Source organism: Nipponia nippon, unplaced genomic scaffold (genome assembly GCF_047370975.1).
Source record: "Nipponia nippon isolate SJK-2023a ecotype South Korea unplaced genomic scaffold, ASM4737097v1 scaffold_29, whole genome shotgun sequence".
In the NCBI taxonomy this organism is placed as follows: Eukaryota; Metazoa; Chordata; class Aves; order Pelecaniformes; family Threskiornithidae; genus Nipponia; species Nipponia nippon.
The window spans coordinates 530,950-551,630 of NW_028262346.1; the positions used below are offsets into that span (position 1 = coordinate 530,950).

At 39.4% G+C, this 20,681-nt stretch overlaps 2 protein-coding genes across 2 annotated transcripts in view; both read left to right on the forward strand.

Moving 5' to 3' along the window:
• The first annotated feature begins 2,932 nt into the window (after positions 1-2,932).
• On the forward strand, positions 2,933-9,194 carry LOC148054928 (protein hinderin-like). Its single transcript, XM_087763635.1, is given in 5 exon segments — positions 2,933-2,962; positions 3,714-3,958; positions 3,960-4,394; positions 7,232-7,330; positions 9,122-9,194. Coding segments are annotated over 5 exon segments (882 nt in total).
• Positions 9,195-9,508: 314 nt separating this feature from the next.
• The window catches only part of LOC148054929 (protein hinderin-like), a 52,680-nt gene continuing 41,507 nt past the window's right edge, over positions 9,509-20,681 (forward strand). Inside the window, exon 1 of the mRNA XM_087763636.1 lies at positions 9,509-9,588. Coding sequence (XP_087619762.1) covers positions 9,509-9,588 — 80 coding nt within the window. The remainder of the gene's footprint in view (positions 9,589-20,681) is intronic.

The window sequence follows — 20,681 nt, forward strand, 5'->3', positions numbered from 1 at the left end:
TCCACACTCGGATCAGCATAATGGGCTAGTTCTGAACCTGCATGTTCCTCCCTCTATTTCTACCCCACCAAAAGAAACCCCAGAGCTGAAAACTCAGGTTAGAGAAATGTTCTCAAGATACAATGGAGAACAATTTTAGTTCATTGTCTCTTTTTCTGTATTCAAATATAGTTCAGCTACAAACTACAAACCCAGGTGCCATGGGTTAAACTCTGACCCTGTTAACGTCTATAGGAATTTTGCTGTTCACCGTAACAGCACTGTATTTTGCTAGGACCCTAGCTTTTTTCCTCAGAGTGCAAGACTTCTCAAGGTAATGATTTTGGGCTGTTTTTTAAACATGTTTTGTACATGCAGAGCTACCAGTGAAATCTGTCAGGACCTTCCCTGTGTTGAGATTGTAAGATCTGATCTGTTACTAGTTCATCCCTTGCAGTACAAAGCCCTGTGTGCTGAAGTCAGTCTGTAAATGTGTCTCCTCTGCCAGTGCTGTGAATTAACACTGCAGAGCACACAAGTTGCATTTAATAAGAATTTGCAGAGATCATAATGCTGCGTGCATAAAACTGGTGCGCTGTTTGTCTGTTTGTAGGAAGTTTTAAGGACTGGATGTTTGTTTAAGCTCTGCTCTGAATTCCTGAGCAAAAATTACTGGGATTGCAGTAAAGATTTCGTAGACCTCCCCACGTCTTGCTCTTTAAACCTTTCTAAAGATTATTTGAACTATTTTTTAATATCTCCTTGTTTCCATGCAAGAGTTTCACATCTGATCAAGTCTTATTAACTCCATATGTTGCAAGGAGCAGTCTGAGTTTGTTTGTTTAAGCCTCAGTTAAAGTAAGTTGTATCTTTAAATACTGTACAACAAGCCTTGAAGAGCTCCACAGAGGGGAAAGCGCAGCTGTTCCATCATAGTCTGTCATGGTTTCCATGTGTCCCATAGGCAATATCTTTCTTAAACTCATCTTGTAAAATTACCCAGTTCCTTATGCTTGTGTGTCTTTAGACTCACGGTAGTAGGTGCGTCTTTGGAATATTTTTTTTTTTTGCTTTTCTCCTTCACCTGGCCTGCATCTTACAGATCTGTCATGGCATGCTCTGGTCTCATCTGATCCCTCATACATGTAAATGTCGGTCCATTTTCCCTTCAGCCTTTACCATACAGCTGTAGTTTTCAATTACAGCATTAACAGAAAAACACAAATTGCTAAAAAAGTTGTTGACTAGCTTCTGACTCCCAATAGTTAACTTTTCTTTGGGGTTAGATCCTGCAAAGTACTGAGCAGCTGTCAAAGGCATGTTGGAACTCAGTCTTCTGCCTAACATGACCTCCTTCTTCTAAAGGAATAAAAAAACCCACTTGCATTCAATGACATTAATGAGAATTTTCCCCCCTGCAAACATATTGTAACTGTGAAATAACATTAAAGTTTCTCTGCCTTGTTATTAAGTCTTTAAATGTCAATGCCATTTCTAAGACCATCAGGGCAGATTTAATGGCGGCCAAGGTCAACAAATGCTAACTGGTACCTCTCTTTTAGGGCCTTCAGGGACTCTTAATAGAGTCTCAGCCATGAAGTTAATTTGCGATCTGGGCCTTTATTCTTAAACCTGCTCCTGATGATTATTTTGTACCATCTTCATTCGTGTGCTTAGATTTCTTAACATTCTCTTGTCTCTTCAGTCAATAAAACAAACTGCTAGAATAAAGACATTCTCAGTTATTTCATCTTTTGAGTCTTCTTTTTTTGTTCCTTTTTACTTCTGTTTATGGGCCGCAGAAGGGTAGATGTCTGCTTTCTCTAGACCACCCTAAGCTGCCAGCTCTGATAGGATCCTCTAAGAATACCATCAGGTCTGCCACCTTCTGCTGTCCCAGGGGGCTGGGAAACTGGCCACCTTGAAAACCTCTCTCTGTTGGTGCCCTAAATGCTATGTTAGCAGAAGCAGGTGAGGTGGGAAACGAGAAACAGCATGTAACCACAGGATACTCTTACTTTCCCTTTTCTGTAATATTTCTTCCTGTTGCTGGTCATCCCTTTATGTATTGTCTAATTTAGATTAAAAGTGCTTTGTAGCCTTTATTTGTCTAGAATATATTGCAGACAAGGATGGCATGCTACAAATAATAAATAACAGAACTCTGTCTTTTTGGCAGCATGTTGCATTTCTGCTCAGTTGCCCTGCCAGCCCCTCTGACTTTAAAATATTTCAATGTCCTGCACTTTTCACCCAGTCCAAGCACCAGACTTTCCTCAGACATTTAGCACTGACATTAATGCAAATGCCTCCAACTCACTGGGCCCTTTGGGGTAAAACATGACATCGTTGGCTTTCAGTCACATGGCAGAGAAGATATATTTGTATCCACAAAACTGGAAATAATAAAATATCAGTATTCAGGTGCTAATCCACATTAATTTACATTCTGTGAAGTCTACAAGAAACTTGTAATTGGTTGTCTTGAAAGGCAGCAGAATATATTTGGTATTTTGTTTATTTATAACAAAGAATTTAAATTATACATATAAACACTGCATAGATTTGGATTATATCTCTCTTCTAATCATTGCTGGATGCTTGCTTGCATTACTAAGTTCTAGTGTTTTGGGGCTTGCTGACTATCTTCCACTCTATGTGGACAATACCTATCTTCTGTAAGCATTGCCAGAGTGCAAATAATACTTTTCTTTCCATCAGTGGATACCAGATTGCCCTGCTAAACCACTTTCACTGCAGTGGTTTTGTTATCTTTAACAAAGCTGGCTTCTGTAATTAAAAAAATCAGATCTTTGTGAAAGGTCCCAAAGGCTGGAGGAGTTTAAAATCAGTATGTTATTGAAATTAATGCACAGGTCTAGCAAAAGAAATGTGAATGCCTGATTCACTGCTGTTCTGATGTGCATAAAAACTCAAATGCTTAACTGCCTAGATGAACCATGGTGCAAAGATACTCCAGGATGTAAGTAGGATTTTGATGTCTGTTACATAATATCCATGAGTATAACAAAACCACTTGCACTGGCTTGACAAATGTTAATTACAGTTGCTTGCTTTCTTCAGAGTTTTATCAGAGTATAATCACTTGCCCAGCTTAATTGAAAAATCACTTACATTTATAGCTGAATTTAAACATGTTTTATATTTTAATGACCGCTTTTGATGTACAACCATTTTTTACAGAAAGTAGTTGGTTTTTATCTGTGTTTCTGTAAAGATATTTCAAAAACTCTCATCAAATTTCCAGTGGTAAGTAATATCCCATTCAGTGCAAGGTGAAATGTTTTACATCAAATCTCCTGCTGTGTAATGGCCAATCAAAGAGTATTTATAGTGGCTGAATGGATTTTTTGGCTCGGTATTCAAAATTAAACATTTTCAAACATTAACATTTAATGTTTTTTGCCACTCTTCAAGTTGATTTTATGTAACCCTAGATGCTCACAACTACTTGATACTCTGAAGCGACTCATTTTATGCTGAGGATCCTGCAGACAGTAGTTTTACATTTATTACACTTGTGTAGATGGAATGAAATGTAGATTTGATAGCAGATTCGTGTCTGTCTTCTGATAAACGTTTCTTCGGGTTTGGCTATATGTCCATCAGCATGATGCAGCAAGTCTATTTCTGAGAGAACACATTTACCAAGTGAAATTAATGAGCAAAGACAAATTTTAGTAATTCACAGGAAATTGTTTCTCTTATTGCAGGTATCTGGTAAGAAGAGCTCATGCCACCAACCATCTTTGGAGCTAGATGGTTCCTACTTGGGTATTGGGGGACCTCAAACTTTTTATAAGAACAGTAGAGCCTCAAATGCTGGAAGCCCAGCCCGTGTTGCATTGTCTGAGCCTTGCAGGAATAATCACAATTACGGGACTGAAATCCATTACAACCATCAGGAGTGTCTGAAGAAATATCCAGTAGAAAATGGCTTGCACAGAAAGTGTAACAACAATTTTCCCAGCCAAGCAGAGGAGCCCTCACTGTGTAAAACCAGCTCAGGAGATGGACCAGAAAGCAAATGAATTTCAGAGCACGTGCCCTCAGCAAGTGAGTCACGGTTGTGCTTGCAGGCATGTAGGGTGTTCAGGGAGCATGCAAGAGAGCCACGATGTCAGCCAGGTACCTAGAAGACACTCTGGTCCAGTTCACAAAACCTGTGATTATTCTAGGCACTCTCGAGTTTCTGGGCTGAATGACAGTGTGGACTCAGGACCTAAAGAAACAGAGCAGGCTAATAGGTTGTATGAAGAAAGAAGGCAGAAGCTGCTTCTGCAGAAAATGGAGCTGGAAATTGAAAAGGAACGACTCCAACATTTGTTGGCTAAGCAAGAAGCAAAACTGCTCCTAAAACAACAGCAACTACACCAATCCCATATGGATTATAACAGGAGATTTTGAGACTTATTTTTTAAAAAAAAAAAATTAAATTTCTAATGAAGACATGGGCAATAGTTGAAGTGGGAGAATGGAACTGATAAGATAGGCAATACCTGTGGCACAAATTCTCTCTAACAGTGATTTAGAGGAGAGGAGACTTTTTAGTATATTAGCATATATTGTTGGGAAACAGCATGACAGCTGTGGAAAACAGCAGAGAAAAACAGTATGTGGTAGAAAGAAAGGCACAAGAAAAGCAGTGCTAAAAGACTAGGTAGGAAAAGAGGAGCAGTAGAAGAAAATGAGAGGCTGATCTTAGTGCAGGCACTTCAAGAAATACAGACATTTGGCAAGAGAGCAATGTAAGCGTGGATGACATATATGTGGCATTCCCCCTTCTTTCCTTGGAGAGGTCAGTTTTGAAGTATTGCACCTTCCTAGGTGGGGACTGGAAGAAGTGTGTTTTACAGAAAAGATGGAGATCACTTTATATATACATGGAGTATATATATTTTTTTCCATATATAGGTATGGAAAAGGGAAGGAACCCTTTGTATGCAAGGACATTTTCTTCCCAGTGATGTTTGTGGAAGGGAGAATGCCAAGACTGAGGCAGAAGACATGCGTAAAAAATAGAAGAAGGGAAAGGCAGTAACCATAGAAATATGGAATGTAACTTGAAAGGCCCGTGAGCTTGTTGCAGAAGGTGAGATAACACCTTCCTGACAACGTAAATGGGGGACTCTGGAAAAGAGGGAGAAACTGTTTTATTGGTATCACGTTACTAGAGTGGAGAGGAACAGTGAAAGGGAGTGGGTTAAAGCAAGCTGAATTAGTCAGTGTAACTCAGTTGAGTACTAACATTTCAGAATTAGGAAGGGAAAGCAATGGGGAAAAATCTAGCAATCTTTTAGAAGAAGCAATAGGAGGGTTTCACAAGGATGCTTATTTCAATACTGTTTTAGTATGGCAACTGCTGACAGCATCCTATGAGAGTCTGCATTACATGACCCACTTCCTACATTCATGTATTATAACCACCATGGAGGAATATATCACTTTCTCTTCTTAATCCCAGCCCCCTGGTTACTTTTCAAACTCTAAAAGAGAATACTGTAATTTAGGTGGTCTTTTGTTTGTTGTCTTGGATTGTGGCTTACATTGAAAATAATCTGTTTATGTGGCTTTAAAAATGCCTGTCTTAAAGGCAATCGCAATTGTGTGTGTTGAAAATGACTGAGGTCACAAACAAAGGATTATGACTTCAGGTGAGAATTAAGTAACAACAGATGGATTCTTAATCATCAAATACCTTAATTCTATGCATATATCCCTCTAATGAAAAACAAGTAGAATACGAAGGACATAGAGACTGAGTTTTTGGTGGTTTTGTTTCTAATGGATATTTTTCAGCCTTTGAGGCATCATAAGCCCAGAAAAAAATGGACCTTAAATATATCTATAATGATGTGCTTGTTAATGCCATTATGCCTATTTTAACCATTTTTTTTTCCTGAAAAAAACTTCCTGGTTTACAGAGCTCGACTTACCTAAAAGAATTGTATGAAAGAAAATCATGTCAATCTGAGGACCCAGTATTTTTGTGGTCTCTTTCCAGAGGTGCAGGTGAAAGCACATTTGCCATGTTCTCTCTAAGAAAAGCAACTAGAATATAGCGTGCTTGCTCTTAAAAAATATTCAGTCTCTTTAGAATTAAATGTTTTATATTTATAGGTAAATCTCTTAGGTATCACAGTTCTGTTTCAGTTCTAGGTGTATAATTCACTTTTGCATTTGGTAACAGGGTAATTTTATATACTACAAACAATAAAAATTTGTTTAGCTAAGCTCAAATACCCTTTGCTTCATTGTCAGGAGGCTCTAAGCTAGTTCATCTCTTAACATCATGACAGTTTAAAAAACCAATGCAACAAAAATCCATTTCCAGATAGTGTTTATTTTTGTCTGTCCTTCTGCATGGGTGGAGTGCTGGTTAAGGTCCATTCTGAGCTGCTGAAAGTATTGTCATTGAATGACAAGTAAAAGGTCTGACCATTTGCAATTATTGGCTATTAACTCTTTTGCTCTTTTAGTGAAAGTTTGAATTGATCCTTTTTTTGGCTATGCTGCATCATAACCGCGTTTTAATATCCCACATTTCCCTATTTAGCCTCAAGCGAGCACAGTACTTTCAATTTGTAGTTTCTCTCTATGTGAAATAGTTGCTTGGCTATCAAAAATGGTGTGTGTGCAGGGAAAGGGGCAGTTTGTGACTCCTCCTGATGCCAACCACATCAGAGTAGACAAATATGGGTAAATCCTGGAAACAGGAATTTAATGCAAATAAAAAGGGAGAAGTACCTCTATTGTTGACTTTTCTATCTTCATTGGAGAGAAAGAAAAAGGTGGGGTCATCTATTAAAAACGGAGCATCATCTGTGGGCCCATATTTCAGGAGACACAACCACCTCAAACGAATTCTACATTTTATGCAGTTTACACACGATGCCTTTGAGCTCTGGTGCTGCTGGAGCTGTAATGTGAGCCCAACAAGGATGTTTTTTATTAGATACTGTGACCATTTTTTTAAGGGAGCAAGTCCTTGGAAATGAGTAAATGAAATTTTTCTAATCTTTTTCCCAATGGAAACCCTTGGAAGCAAAGGCACTGGACATAAGTCAGCCTTCCAATACAAACGTATATCTGGAAGCATGAAAACAGCTGTGAAAGCTTCTGCGTTTAACGTGATTAAGTGCCCTGTCTGTAGACACACAGCTCATCTTTATGTGGCAAGTTCCTGGTGTAATGATTTGACCAGCTGCAAATCCAGCCAACTCTGCTTTTTCAGGTTTAGAGGCCATGTACCAGGTTCAGAAGATGTGCCCATTGATGAAGCACCTGGAGAACTTGCTCTGATGATGAACAGCAACAACATGGGGCTAAGGTAATTTCTCTCTTCACTTCTAAGTACTTTACAGAGTCGGTATATCTTCTTGACAGCGTGCTGTTGGCTGCCAAGTGTATTTGTTCTTGTGTTTGTTTCAGATTAAGAGTTTTTTTCTGCAGGAAAGGTAAAATCCATTGGCTGTTGTCTTTTATGAGTCAAATCAATACTTATGCTGATCTGTTATTACTCAATATTTAGGGGTTGACTTCCTGTGGAGGTCTCAGGTTTTGTGTATCATCTCTTAAGGACACTAACCTAGCCCAGTGCAAGATGGAGTTTTCACAAAATCTTAGCTTTTGTTCTTTGTTCTTGTTATTTTTTCAATTAAGATCAGAACATTTCTTTAGTCTTGATTTGGACCTGATGTAAAAAATACATTATCCTTTAACTCCCAGATAGAAACGATCTTTTACAATTGGTGACAGTTACTTCTTTTTTAAACAATGTTGTGTTGCACCTCTGCTTCAATGTGGTCAGAGCAAACTACCACTGGAATAACTGGAAGCAGAGTTAAGCCAATATTTAGCTCTTTATCTCAGTTTTGCATGCTATTTAAAACTTGAATCAATACATTATTGCGTTTTCTTTCTGTCCCACCCTGTCGCATTTCCTGTTACCACTGGAAGAAGATTCAGGCTTATTAGAAAAGCAACAAATAAAACCTGCGGATTTGACAGGGTTTTTCTCCTTTTCTCATAAAGTAGCAGTTTCTTGTTCTATGCTTTAACTATATCTGTTCTTTTGACCAAAGTATGCCCTGTTTAGTGGACAAGAAGAGCAGATGTCCTTTGAATGGCCCCTTCTTTAGTGACAAGAGTAGACTTTAAAATAATAAGCTTTTCTCTCTGTTATGAGAATACCGGAAGAACTGTTAATTTATTTATAAACTAAGGGTCCAATACTTTTTTTTTTTAACCTCAAGTGATACTGATTTTATTTTATTTTTTTGAGATCCCTCTTCACTGAAAAGGGATAAGACTTCTTTCTCCAGAACAACAGGAGTTGTTATTTTCCTTGGAACACTTCATTGCTTAACCAGGTGTTTGGCTGCTGTGAGTTACTGGCATATCCTCATTGTATTCTGATGCTTTTTTGTTTCATTTTCTCACAGACTGAAGTGATCAAAGTCTGATCACTGTAACAAAAGAGAAAGAGAGTCATGATATGTTTAAGATGCAGTAGCATTAAGCCCCCTGGAGGAAAAATGTCACCTAGAACATCTGTAGGGCATCTTGGCAACAGTTTATCAAAAACCTGCAAAAATCTACATAGCCTAGCAGGGAAAATAAGGAAAACCTGTGCCGTTAACAAAATGAGAGTTCCAGATTTCAAAAGGTTCCCCACCCTCTCGTCATTCCCCTGGTTTAATTTACTATAATTTTTTCAAAGTTAATATGTGTTTGTGCAGTCTCAAGTTGCCATGGCAGCTGGTTCCAAAGTTTGGCAGCAAAACACTTGGAATTTTTTCTTCCTATATGCCATCTTCAGTTTTGCAAAGGTTACCAGATGAATGCTTCCTAAATAATTTACTCTAATGTAAGGCTGAAAGAGGCTACGGAAGACAAGTCCATTTGTCTCTTTTATGCATTTGAATATGTAAGTGATGTTTTCTTCAGTATCAAGAGAGAGTGTGCAAGTGTGTGGCTAGATCTTAGAAAGGATGAAGAGCTGAGAGGAATATATCCTTTTTTTTAACAGTCTCTTTTTTGGTTTTGTTTTCTATTTTTTTGGGGGGAGGGTGTTTGTTAATTGTTTTTTAATTGACCTGCCAAATGGTTCTTGCTACAGCAAATGCTACCAGAACCCTAATGGAAAACCAGCCCTCTCTGACTTCCAGTTCGTACATGAGAGCTTCCTCTAGCAAACCTCACAGCATGAAACTTGATTTCAGTCTTCAAATAAGCAAAACTTAGCTTAAAAATATCCTGGTATTTTAACAGAAATGGTGAAAGTCCTTTAAAATACTAAACTTGCTGAAGTGAGGTATTGGAGTTTAGAAGTAAAATAAATAATATAATCAAGAACTGAAAAACATAGTTTTTTTTATAATTAACAGCTCATTTTGAGTTAATTATCTACAATTACGAAAATCTAATTGCAATTTATTCTCTACTATCTGTGGGAAGAATCATAGGCAAGGGAATGTGCATCATTGCCAGGCATAAATGCTATAGGATGGGTACAAATAATAGAGGAGCCCTTAATGAAAAACAAAAAGCAAATAGGAGCGTGCAGCTGTGCCAGGCTATTGAAAGGTAATTGTAGTCAGAAATGAGATATGTACTTTAAAAGGCATCTTGTCATCTTCTGTAGGGATTAATTTTTTCCCTCCTTGAAAAAGGAAAAAACGATTCCACGAGCAAATACAGTACAGAGTTTGATTTCTGATACAAATTTTGGTCATAGTCTGGCTGTCTGTGAAAAGGAAAACTTCTACCTTGGGGATTACTGCAAACTACAGCCAAATTTTCTAATGGATGCCTGTTTCATTTTCTGTTCTAAATGTGCCATTATAGTTTTTTCATTATCAAAGTGAGCAAGCATTGTCCATCTCAGCCTCTTTGGATGGTCCCAGTATGAATTTGCAGTGTTGAATATGTCACTTCCCTGCTGGGTATGTTGAGGAGCTGTTGGGAAGAAATGTGTCTGTCCCTTTGCCTGGTTGCAGTTGGGCTGGCGCGTGGGACCTGAAGAATCTTCAGATGCAGGATCTCCAGTTCTCCAAGGTGCAACAGTCAGAGCAGGTTTTATTGAGGATGGTTTTCAGTAGCTTGGAGTGCTCCTAAGTGAGCCCACAGCCAATTTTCAGCTATGGAGATAGTAACTTGTACAATTAATGGCAAGTTGTCTGGTTGTCTGTGTAATTTCTTTTCAAGTCTGCCCCAGTGTGCAAGATGCTTTAAAATATTCAAAATAAAAACATAACCTGATTCATTTGTTTAGCATAAACCAGCCTTTTACAAAGTGCTTTCCATCTACCAGACGCAGATGCTTGGTACATGCTCAAGTACCCACTCCATGTGTATTCAGTAGGATCAGTACATCCAGCACCTGCTTTTGTGTGTGCTCCCGATGTCTGCATCTGGGAGAGGAATTTTAAAACAATCCACTCTTCTCTCCTTTATTTAATCTTAACTTTGGATCTGAATGTCATGGAAATAAGACCTATTTAATAGCATCAACTAGAGAAGATACAGTTTGCTACTTGGCAAGTAACCTCTCCCCAGAGCTCTGCTGTGTGCCTAAATCTTAACATACAAGGTTCCCTGCTTTTTTGATTCTTAGGTTTCTTATATAGCTCTGCCGGTACAGCTTTCTACTGCCTTCTCGCTAACATGCACCTTTTCCTCAGATTTCACACAATACTGCCACTGCACCTCTACACTGACCTGTGCAAAATGTTATAAATAGGAATTGTTGGATACAGCAGCTATCGGATGGGTTTACAGTTATCTGCAGGCACTCTTTCAATGGATGCTACCTGGTTAAAGGTTTTCTTTCCTGGCGTGTTAAAGATTTGCAGGTGGAATTTGCCACCTTTAATTTCGTTGAAGGCTTCTTATGTTTGTGTGATTCATTCTGTATCACCGGTGTGTATTTTTTCCAGTTTGTATTTTTAGTTAGTTGAAAATATCAAACACAATTCAGCAGCACTTTCCCCCTATTAGAATGCTCATTGCTATGGTGATAGTTCCAGGAAGGAATGCTGTCAGGGGTCTTTTAAAAGATTTTTATGTTTATGGTGTAACTATTTTTATTATCTTGTGAGAGAAGGTGACAATTATCTCTTGCTCCTTGTTTAATGCTTTGTTATGAACTCGATTTTTTTTGCGGCTTGTTAGACATGCAGGCATCTTTCTATGGTGATGTGCAAGCATACGTCTGTGTTTTTGTCAAAATATTCAACGCAATTAAATAGATGTGCAGAGGAACACAGACTCACAGCTCCCTCTGCTGCCCAGGCATATCCAGGTTTGTTCACACAATCCCCCCTCCAACTAATTTAAAAATAAAATAAAAATCACATGCAGTCATGTGGCTCTGCCACCTCTGACCTGACTTGTGCTGCCCCATTGCTCCCATTTTTCAAGGGAACTGGTATTTAAGAACCGGTGGAATGGTAGCACCCATTTTGTTTCCTATTTGGAGTTTTCTCGTCAGTTCTTCATGCCGGCGTGCGTCACCTCTGTTACTCTTGTCCTGAGCCTCTGGAGGAGAAACTGTCAGTAGTACCACAACTGGCTTGTTGTCCAACACCTCCCAGGCTTCAGTTAATCTGTGAGTTGTCCTTGGTCTCTTGAGGTGCGTCTATATTGTACTTGGCCAACTTTTAGGAATGTACTGAATACAGTTTGTTGGGATATTTTTCATCTATTTGCTGTTTTGGCAGACTGGCACATTTTCAGGCTGAAATTAACTGTGCTTGCAAATGGCCCATAAAATCTGTGTATATGGAAGCCACTTACCCACTTGTTAGTGCTCCTTTTAACACCCAAGTTACTTTCTTATTCCAGATAGTTTTACATTGAAGTTTGTATCATTTTTAGATAGGATATTTATGGAGTGAACACTGTTTGGCCAGTAAAAAAAGTGCTTGCAGATCTGCCAATAGTGCAAATGCTGAATTAGGTGCAGATATGAGTTTTTCTTTCTCTCATGGCGTTGTCTGGCTATATATAGGCACAGCATCCCTCCAACAGATGGCTGATGGAGTCTGTTGTGACGTAACGGGAGAGTATAGTTGGAGTTAGATATACATTTTTGCTTCATTAGTGCCATGTGCAGACTGTAAAGGTAGTAGTATTTCTTGCTTAGGGTGAAGGCTTTTGTTCTGATGTGGTTACTAAAAGCTTATTGCTGAATGGGGCGGGGGGTGGCAATTTTTTACATATAGCTATGCATGCTTTTTTTTCCTTTTTTAAAGGTAGGCAGCGATCCTTATCGGACTGAGGAGCGAGGAGTTCATTTCTGCTGACCTGCTCACTTCGCTAATCTCATTTTCAGGTTTACTTTCAACTGCAACGGGGTTTTGAAGCTGCGTGTCTTACATTTACCTGAATTATGCTGATTCTGTTCTCGTGATCATTATGTTGCACACAGCAGTATTACATCATTTCCATTACTGTCCAAAGTAGCCTTGAGCAGGAAGCCTACTGATAGACTTGAGGTATAAGATGTAAGTAGGAGATACCATAAGTAGTGTCCGTAGGCAGATGGAGCCAACCTGTAGGTGAGGTCTTCAAAAAGCACAGAAACTCTGGTGTTAGAAATACTGATAAGCATAGGATGGCAATCAGTGAAAACAGGCTTCCTAAAACTTGGGCGCTTTGGTATTTTCACAAAACTTGCATTTCCTGCCAGTCTTCTGCATGGGCATAGTTCTGTAATACCACATATCAGAACTGAAAATGCTTGGAGATTTTTTTTCTTTGGGTTGAAATATTTAAAACTCACACGTCTCCTGAAGGAGTTTGTTCCTTGCCAACACTTGCAGACAGTGAGAGACATTTTTGCAAGTCATTTGCAGATGCCTTCTTTACAGGAAAATGTAGACGCTGTTAGTTTACTGCCTGAATTAAATTTTGAAAACCTGAATTCTATTTTTATAAATTGGAGTGGATTACTTTTTCAGACATATCATTTTGTTACTTTTTATTTTTATATGTGATCTTGGATGATGTTTAATCTAGATATTCATATGTCCCAGAAATTTGTGAGTTGGAAAAGTTGAAAAATCTTATAAAACAAAATGTTCTGAAAGGTAGTTTTAAATTAGGAGATTTTAAACCCACCCGTGCAACTTTCACACCATTTAAAAGCTTATATCAGAACTGATGGGGCAGGACTAAGAACAAAAGCTATTGGTATTACAAAGTTAAGCAAGAAATCCTCTGTACCCTGCTGTTCTGGTCATGATCACAGTTGCACTAAGCTAAAACCCACTCCCCCACCCCTCTTGTGACCTTAGCTGCACTTCAGCACACAGAGAATTGAAGCAAAAGGCAAACTCCAGTAAATACTAGATTCTGTCACTTGCAGATATACAGACTACATATAAAGATAACGGCAAGCGTGCTCTCTCTCGCTCTCCAGCTCTCACTTTCTTTGAAGTGGACTTTGTGTATTTGCCACTGAATTATTCTGACATAAAACTTTCCAGACTGTACTGGTGTGTTGAGCTGAACTCTGTGGCTTTGCATGGGTGCTGAGGTTTTGCAGAACTACCCATTACATTTATAACAGTGCTAATTTTTGAGAGCCACACAGAGAAAATTTTAGATTCAGCCCAGCTGATTTGGTCTTCACACTGCTCCTGTGGTGAAGAGGATTGATTGTTGTGTTTCTTTTTATATTTGGCTTCCTTTCCTCTGGTACTCAAAGCTTCAGGCCTTAATCCTTTAACCTTGAATCTGAGCATCAAGGCTTCAGGAGGGATCAAGCCTTTTGATGGAGAGAGAACATCTTTTGTTGTACCAAATGGTTGGGAGTGGTATAAGACAGCTCTCCAGACAGTATATATTTCTCTGTTGTGTTTAAAGACTATAAACAGATGGTGGGTTTAGTGGGGATTATAAATAATCTAGAGGAAGGTAGGGTATTAGAAGCAATGGAAAAGAGTTAATGACTTTTTCTTTAACATTTCACCAATAACCAGTCTATCGTGACAGATGCGTACTGGGTTGCCAAATGCTATAGTCTGATTTGGGTAACGGTTCAAAGCTCAGCATGTCATGGAAATGGCAGTGTGGTCCCTGATGAAGCAGGGGAAAGAAAGCTTTTCAGCTTCTCAAAGGGCAGTATTTGTGGAAGCAGATGCTTGCTTGCCCTACCCAGCATAAAGAACAGTTCTGTGTGCAGCTGGGAGAGTTTGTACTGCTGGATTTTTATAGGATCATTAATTATATGTTATAAGGCAGCTAAGCATGGCGTTCCTAACTCAATGAATTCCATTATGAATGGCCTTTTCATATTCTTCATCTCATTATATTAAATGCATGTGACCTGAAGTTTAGCTAAAGTTATTGTTCGGGTTAACTTTCATTTAGTGTTTGCCCTAATTTTAGAAATGGTATGATCTTTAGATTTTATGGAGAGACAGGTATTTATGCATGTTTTTGCAGCGCTATTTTAGATAATTTCTTTTGGAGGTGGCAGGGAAGGGATTTAGTCACTCTTTGATTTGCCTGGAGATTTCTGTACCTGTGTCCCTGGATGACAACATCCAGTTACACGGATTTGGCTATCATCTCTCTGCCAATAACTCTTAAACCCTCTGCTCAGTTCCGTATAATCTTGCATATCTGACTGCCTCCTTGACACGTAATCCTGGTCATTTTGCTTTCAGATCATTCCTAATCTGGCCAAAACAGAACTCCTTACTTTTTCTTCTGAATCTCTCTTCACTTCTGATTTTGATAACACCACATCCTCCCTGTCACTCAGACTCATAACCTCAGGGTCACTCTCCTTTTCCATATGCATCTGGGCTGCTGACAGCTATTGCAGCTTCCGTCTCCTTTGCAGCAAAAACATGACTTCAGTGTGTCAACAGTTAAAACACCACCCCTTGCTCTAGTCCTTCATCTTGCACCTTGACTACTGTAAAGTCTTCTTTGACTGCTCAATATTCATTCTTCTCCTTCAAAATAAGTTTTCCAAATGAGTATCTTGGCTGCTTATTCAGATCTTGTCACCGTTGCTTCTCTGAAACCCTCCTTCGAAGGCCAGTTGTCTACTGTATTGGTCTATAGGGCTCTGCGGAAAGTGACAAAGCTGCTTCTTTTTTTATTTTATCTACCACCTTCTCTTCTTTACTCCTTCAGTTACGTGAGACTTCACATTGTTTTGGGTGTTGCATGAACTTCCAGTCACGTGCTGCTACCACATTCCTTAACTCTTTCTGACTTTTGGAACTGCTGAGTCACATCATGGTGACTCCTGCCTGCATCTGTCTATTCTGTGTCATATCTTACGTCTTTGAGACCTTTTTTTTAGAGTTCAGAGATTTTTTCAGAGTTTTTTTTTTCAGATTTTCAGAGTGCTATTTTTCTTTCCTACCCTCAGTCCTAATTTGATGAGTTTCAAACTAGACCATCTCTTTCCACTGACCACAAGGATGGTATCTGCCCAGTAAATCCACCTAAAATCTAAATCGTACTCAAAAGATATCACCAGTGACTTAGGGAGAGAAGTATTGTAACTCACCTGCAGTGACAAATCATCAGCTCTTCTGTGTAGAAAAGTTTACATATGGCTTCTAGCACACACAAAAGTTTGAAACAAAACAGTATGCAAGTGTCTTCAGTCTTCTGTCAATAGTACCAGGCTTCACCTCTGTGTGTAATACATGACCTTCCGTTTGATTGATGTGTAGTTAATCCTTTTTTTCTTTTTAACTTTGTGCTCCTTTCATCTCCATTTACATCTTGCATTCTTTTTGACAAAGTCATGTCTCAGAGATGGGCTAAATTTATATACTGGCTGTAGACTCAGTAGGGTTTGGCAACACAAATAATGCAAGTCTCTAAACCCACATCACAGCGTCAGAGTGGCACTGATGGCAACAGCTCTGGACAGACATTTCCAAACAGGTTATAACAAACTTGTGCAAAGGTAGACTTCCAAGGCCTAAGATCAATAGCAGTAGCTGTAAGATGGCAAGAATCACTTTTATCTAGAGTCACAAAAGTACGTGGTGTATTTGTCACGTTCAGTTTCTAGGGGCAGGGGACCGGCAGCCAGAGCCTGGGCAGAGCCTGCAGCTTCACTGTACACAGCCTTGTGCCAGGATCTCTTCCCTTTTGTTCCTTGCCTTGATACTGGACATCAGAGCGTGCCAATACGTATCTCACTGATACATGCCTCTTGACAAGGCAATGATTTCTGTGTGGTTTCAATTCTATTATGTCTCTTTATTTCCTGAATATAAGAGTACAAAAAAATGTTAAATCTGTTCCGTAAACATCCTGGTTGAGTCAATATTTGGTGGTACCATCACATTCACATAAAATCCATGCACTGAAAGAAAATCTTCAGTGTGTTGTTTTTTGTGGGGCCCAGGCCATGGTTTTTAGAGTTGTATGCCATCAGTTAGGCAACTAAGTCTGTATTGCACTTGCAATACAGATTTTATATACCTGATTTTATATACCTGATTTTTCAGTCACTAGCCATCAAACACACTCTATGAAATATGTAACTTCAGTGGATTCAAGGCAATTGAAGTGATATTTTAAATCTTTACCAAGACCTTCCTTGTCAAATCTAAATCTGTTGAGCATGGTAATCCACTAATCTGAGTAAAGTCCAAAGTCTAACATCTCTACTTCTTTTTGGGCTGTGAGATTTTTTTAAAAGCAGGTCAATAAACAATCTCACTGTTTTCATTTTACTAAGCAATATAATATAGATGAGTACTAGTATAGTAGTAAATTATTAATATACTCCTTAATCATAGAGTGACCATGTCCCACAGATGTGATCTAATCATGGAAAAAAGGCTGATGAAGTGTAAAGATGCATCAGGAGGGGTGTTTCCAACAGAAGTGGGATAGTGTGTGACACCATTTTAAAAGATCCTAGTATGAGAGCATTTAGGATGCCATGTACATTTATAGCTGCAGATCTGGCCATATTCTAACATGTCATTGGTTTTGATCACTATAAAACAATAATCATAAACCACATGAGGTTTGTATTTGGCTGGGGAGCCAGGGTGGCACGAGGAGACATGTTGGCATCATGTTAGAGCTGTGCCTTGTACCTAGACTGAGCCCATGCCAACACACTGAGCCTCTGATGGCTTTTTGGAATAAGAAAAGCATTAGAGTCTTTGACACTAACAGACCTATATAACCCTAAAACACAATAGTAATCTGTGCTTAAAAATGATTCAATCATCATGTGATACAGATAAAGATGATTAGAATAAGAGGACAGAACTTTCATGGAAAAAGATGAGTCCTGTAAGGGTGCTCCCATGTTGGTTTTGGTGGTAATGGTTCCTAATCATTAGAGAAATAAGATTCAAGGACAGCAACCTCAGAAGAATGGGAAAGATAAAACCTCTAATTGTGTTTATTATGGAATTTGATGCATTTATGAAAGGCTTTCCCTGCAACATGTTCCCTGATATCAGGAGAGCTGTCAGTGACATGGAAGGTCACCTCAGGATCCTTAGGGGTACGTGTATTTGCCCAGTTTAGTGGTTATTAATTTTCACTGTTATCAGTGTGAGAAGTTTGTAACTTCATGGTCCTTCATTTCCTGACGTAGAAACCAGGGATGATAATTTATCATGCCAGTATCCTGAGTATTGAAAGTTAGCATCTATCAAGTGCAACTTTGTCAATGAACAGAAGCAGCTGTAGATGTTACGTCTTTTATAACTCTTCTATCCCTGTATAGGCATTACAGGATCCTCCAAAAGTCTTACCTTCTGTGCATATGTAACTCTTCATAATACCTGCACACAAGAGTGAAATCTTAAATATCTGTTGCTCTAAGTAAGCATCTCTTCAAAATGTCTTGTTAGTAGGGCATACCAGAAACCCTGTGAGTACCTACTTTTCAACTCTTATTGTGTCCCTCCTTTGCTATATTGTCACTTATCCTTAGCAAATGATTGCTCCATGATGTGATCCATGATCAGAAAAAGGGCTTTTGCAATTGCTGCTCATTTACTGAAAGCTCCTGTTATCAACGCCTATCAGCCTGTCTGGAAACTCCTATGGAGGAGAGTGCTTATGTACCAATCGTCTTAGCGAAGGAAAACATAATGACTCTTGCTCTGAGCAGGTGGTTACCTGCACTCTCAGACCGATCTCTGCAGCAGCAGGTCAGCCACAGCTTGTTTTGCAGTGCAGCCCATCTACTGTAAAGCCTTTTGTCCTGGGTGAGCCAAGTTGAGAAGGGATGATGCATTGTTCTTCTATGCCTTTATCGCAACCAAATTGAAATCTAATTAGGGGGATGTTTGTTCAGGAGATAGCTTGCATATGGCATTTTGATGGGCACCTTGTGAATGGGGCTGGCTCTCAGCCAAACAATAGCGATGCTGGATAAGGCACTAAGACAGACATTCACTTTGCTGAAGAGCATGTGATTCTCCTTCTGAAGGAGAGAGTGACGCGGCTTGATCTACTGGAGAAGTTTGGATTTAGTTCAAAAACTTTGTTTGTCCTAAACAGGCTTTTGCATCATTCCTTATGGTACTTTCGCTGGTGACAGCTAGGCAGGCTTTTCAGATATACAGACACCTTTTTGAAGGATTGTTTTTATACCTATGACTTGACATTTACATGACTTTCTTTTGTGAAGGCTGACAGCACTGCTTGCTGGAACGACAGCTGCTCTGCTCTGTAAGAAAGGCCAAACACACAATCACAGCATTTTGTCCTGCTAAAGCTTTGCCAGTCTGTTTTCTGTGGCCATTTCTCTATGACTGTCTGAAAACCTTTATGTTGGAATTTTCTTTGGATTCAGAAGAGAACAGAGAAAAGTGATCAGAGCTCATTTCGCTGTTTATTAGTAAAACTAAGATATGTGGGAAAGGTGCTGGTAGGGAGTTGGAATATAGCTAACTTAAAGCCAAATGAGGACAGGGCTTCAAAGGGAAGGCTTGAATGTAATTTTAGGTGGAATTTAGCTTAGTACTTGCTACAAATGGACCTCTAACTGTGTATATTAAGTGAAGTCCTGACTTCATTGAAGATAAAGGCAGTATTCTAATTGATTCAATGAGGCCAGAGTTTCACCTATGGCTGGTATGATCTAAGAGGTCATTGTTAATTAAAAGCATATGTGGCCTCAGTTCTTGCTGGTGGAATCTGAGGGAATGGGGAAAGAACTGGTCTCTGAAAGAGTGGTCTGGAGAAGCTGTGCTATGGATTACTGTACCCTGGTACAGCTTGATACATGGAAAAGTTTTTAGCATAGGGGGCCAGTATAACTCCTCCAAGACAAGAGAAAAGTAAACCAAACACAGTAGGTCCAAGAAAGTTCAACAGAAAAAAAAAAAAAAAACAAACAACAGAGAAACCTGATACAGCCACAGGCATTACTGGATTTGAGAGCGCTGAGCCTGAAGAGGACTGTAAGAGATGAATGCTCTGCATCACTCCCCAGCAATATATTGTGTGAATAATAACATGTAGATTGTAGGCAATTACTGTCTGTTTTCTGTGATGAAAAATCCTTTCATTAAAAGCAGATTTGCTAATATTTGTATTTCAGTTTCAGAACTCTCGCTGACTGCTGAGGTGTTCCTCTACCTGTCCCTGCCCTCCTGCCTTTTACCTAGAAAAATACGCGAGAAAGGACCTGAACTCAGTCCCGAAGATCATCGACCTGTTGGAGACAGTCCAGAGGAGGGCCACAAAAATGATCAGAGGGCTGGAACACCTCTGCTATCAGGACAGGCTGAGAGATTTGGGGTTGTTCAGCCTCCAGAAGAGAAGGCTCCAGGGAGACCTTATCGATGCCTTTCAATGCTTAAAGGGGGCTTATAAGAAAGATGGAGACAGACTTTTTAATAAGGTCTGTTGCAATAGGACAAGGGGTAATGGCTTTAAACTACAAGAGGGTAGATTCAGACTAGATACAAGGAAGAAATTTTTTATGATGAGAATGGTGAAACACTGAAACATGTTGCCCAGAGAAGTGGTAGGTGCCCCATCCCAGGAAGCACTCAAGGTCAGGTTGGACGGGGCTCCGAGCAACCTAATCCAGTTGAAGATGTCCCTGCCCGTTGCAGGGGGGTTGGACCAGATGATCTATAAAGGTCTCATCCAACCCAAACTATTCTATGATCTCAAAACTATAAATGAACACGCTCTCTAGAAAGGAAAGCAGCTGTTTCTTATTAACATGCACTGGATCCCAGCAGTGTCATTAACATGCTGATGCATCGAACATAAGCCTCAAAATGCCAGGTTTCATAATTGGGCCACAAAATCTCACTCTAGGCCTTCAAGGTCCATATTAGAATAGGATATTTTTCCTACTTTTTAAAGGAGGGGAAAAATGTTAAGCTTAGATTTGTTTTTTCCAAGCACTCTATGTTTCAATATGATAGGCTTTAGATTTTTAACAGTGTGTTTTTAAGGTCGTTGATCTGCTGACGTGAGCAGATTGCTTTTGTGGTGAGGAAGGGAAGAGTGATGGCGTTCAGGGATGAGAGATTGCCCTGAAGTTCACGCTGTGCTTTTCCTCCTCGCCTGCACCATTCTTACCTCCCTTCCCGCTCTACTCAGCCGTCCTGTAGATTTGCATACCCTACACAAAGCAGGAGTGAGTGGACCAGTCTCCCTTCTCTTTCCCATGTGCTGCTCTGCTGGCTTGTATATGT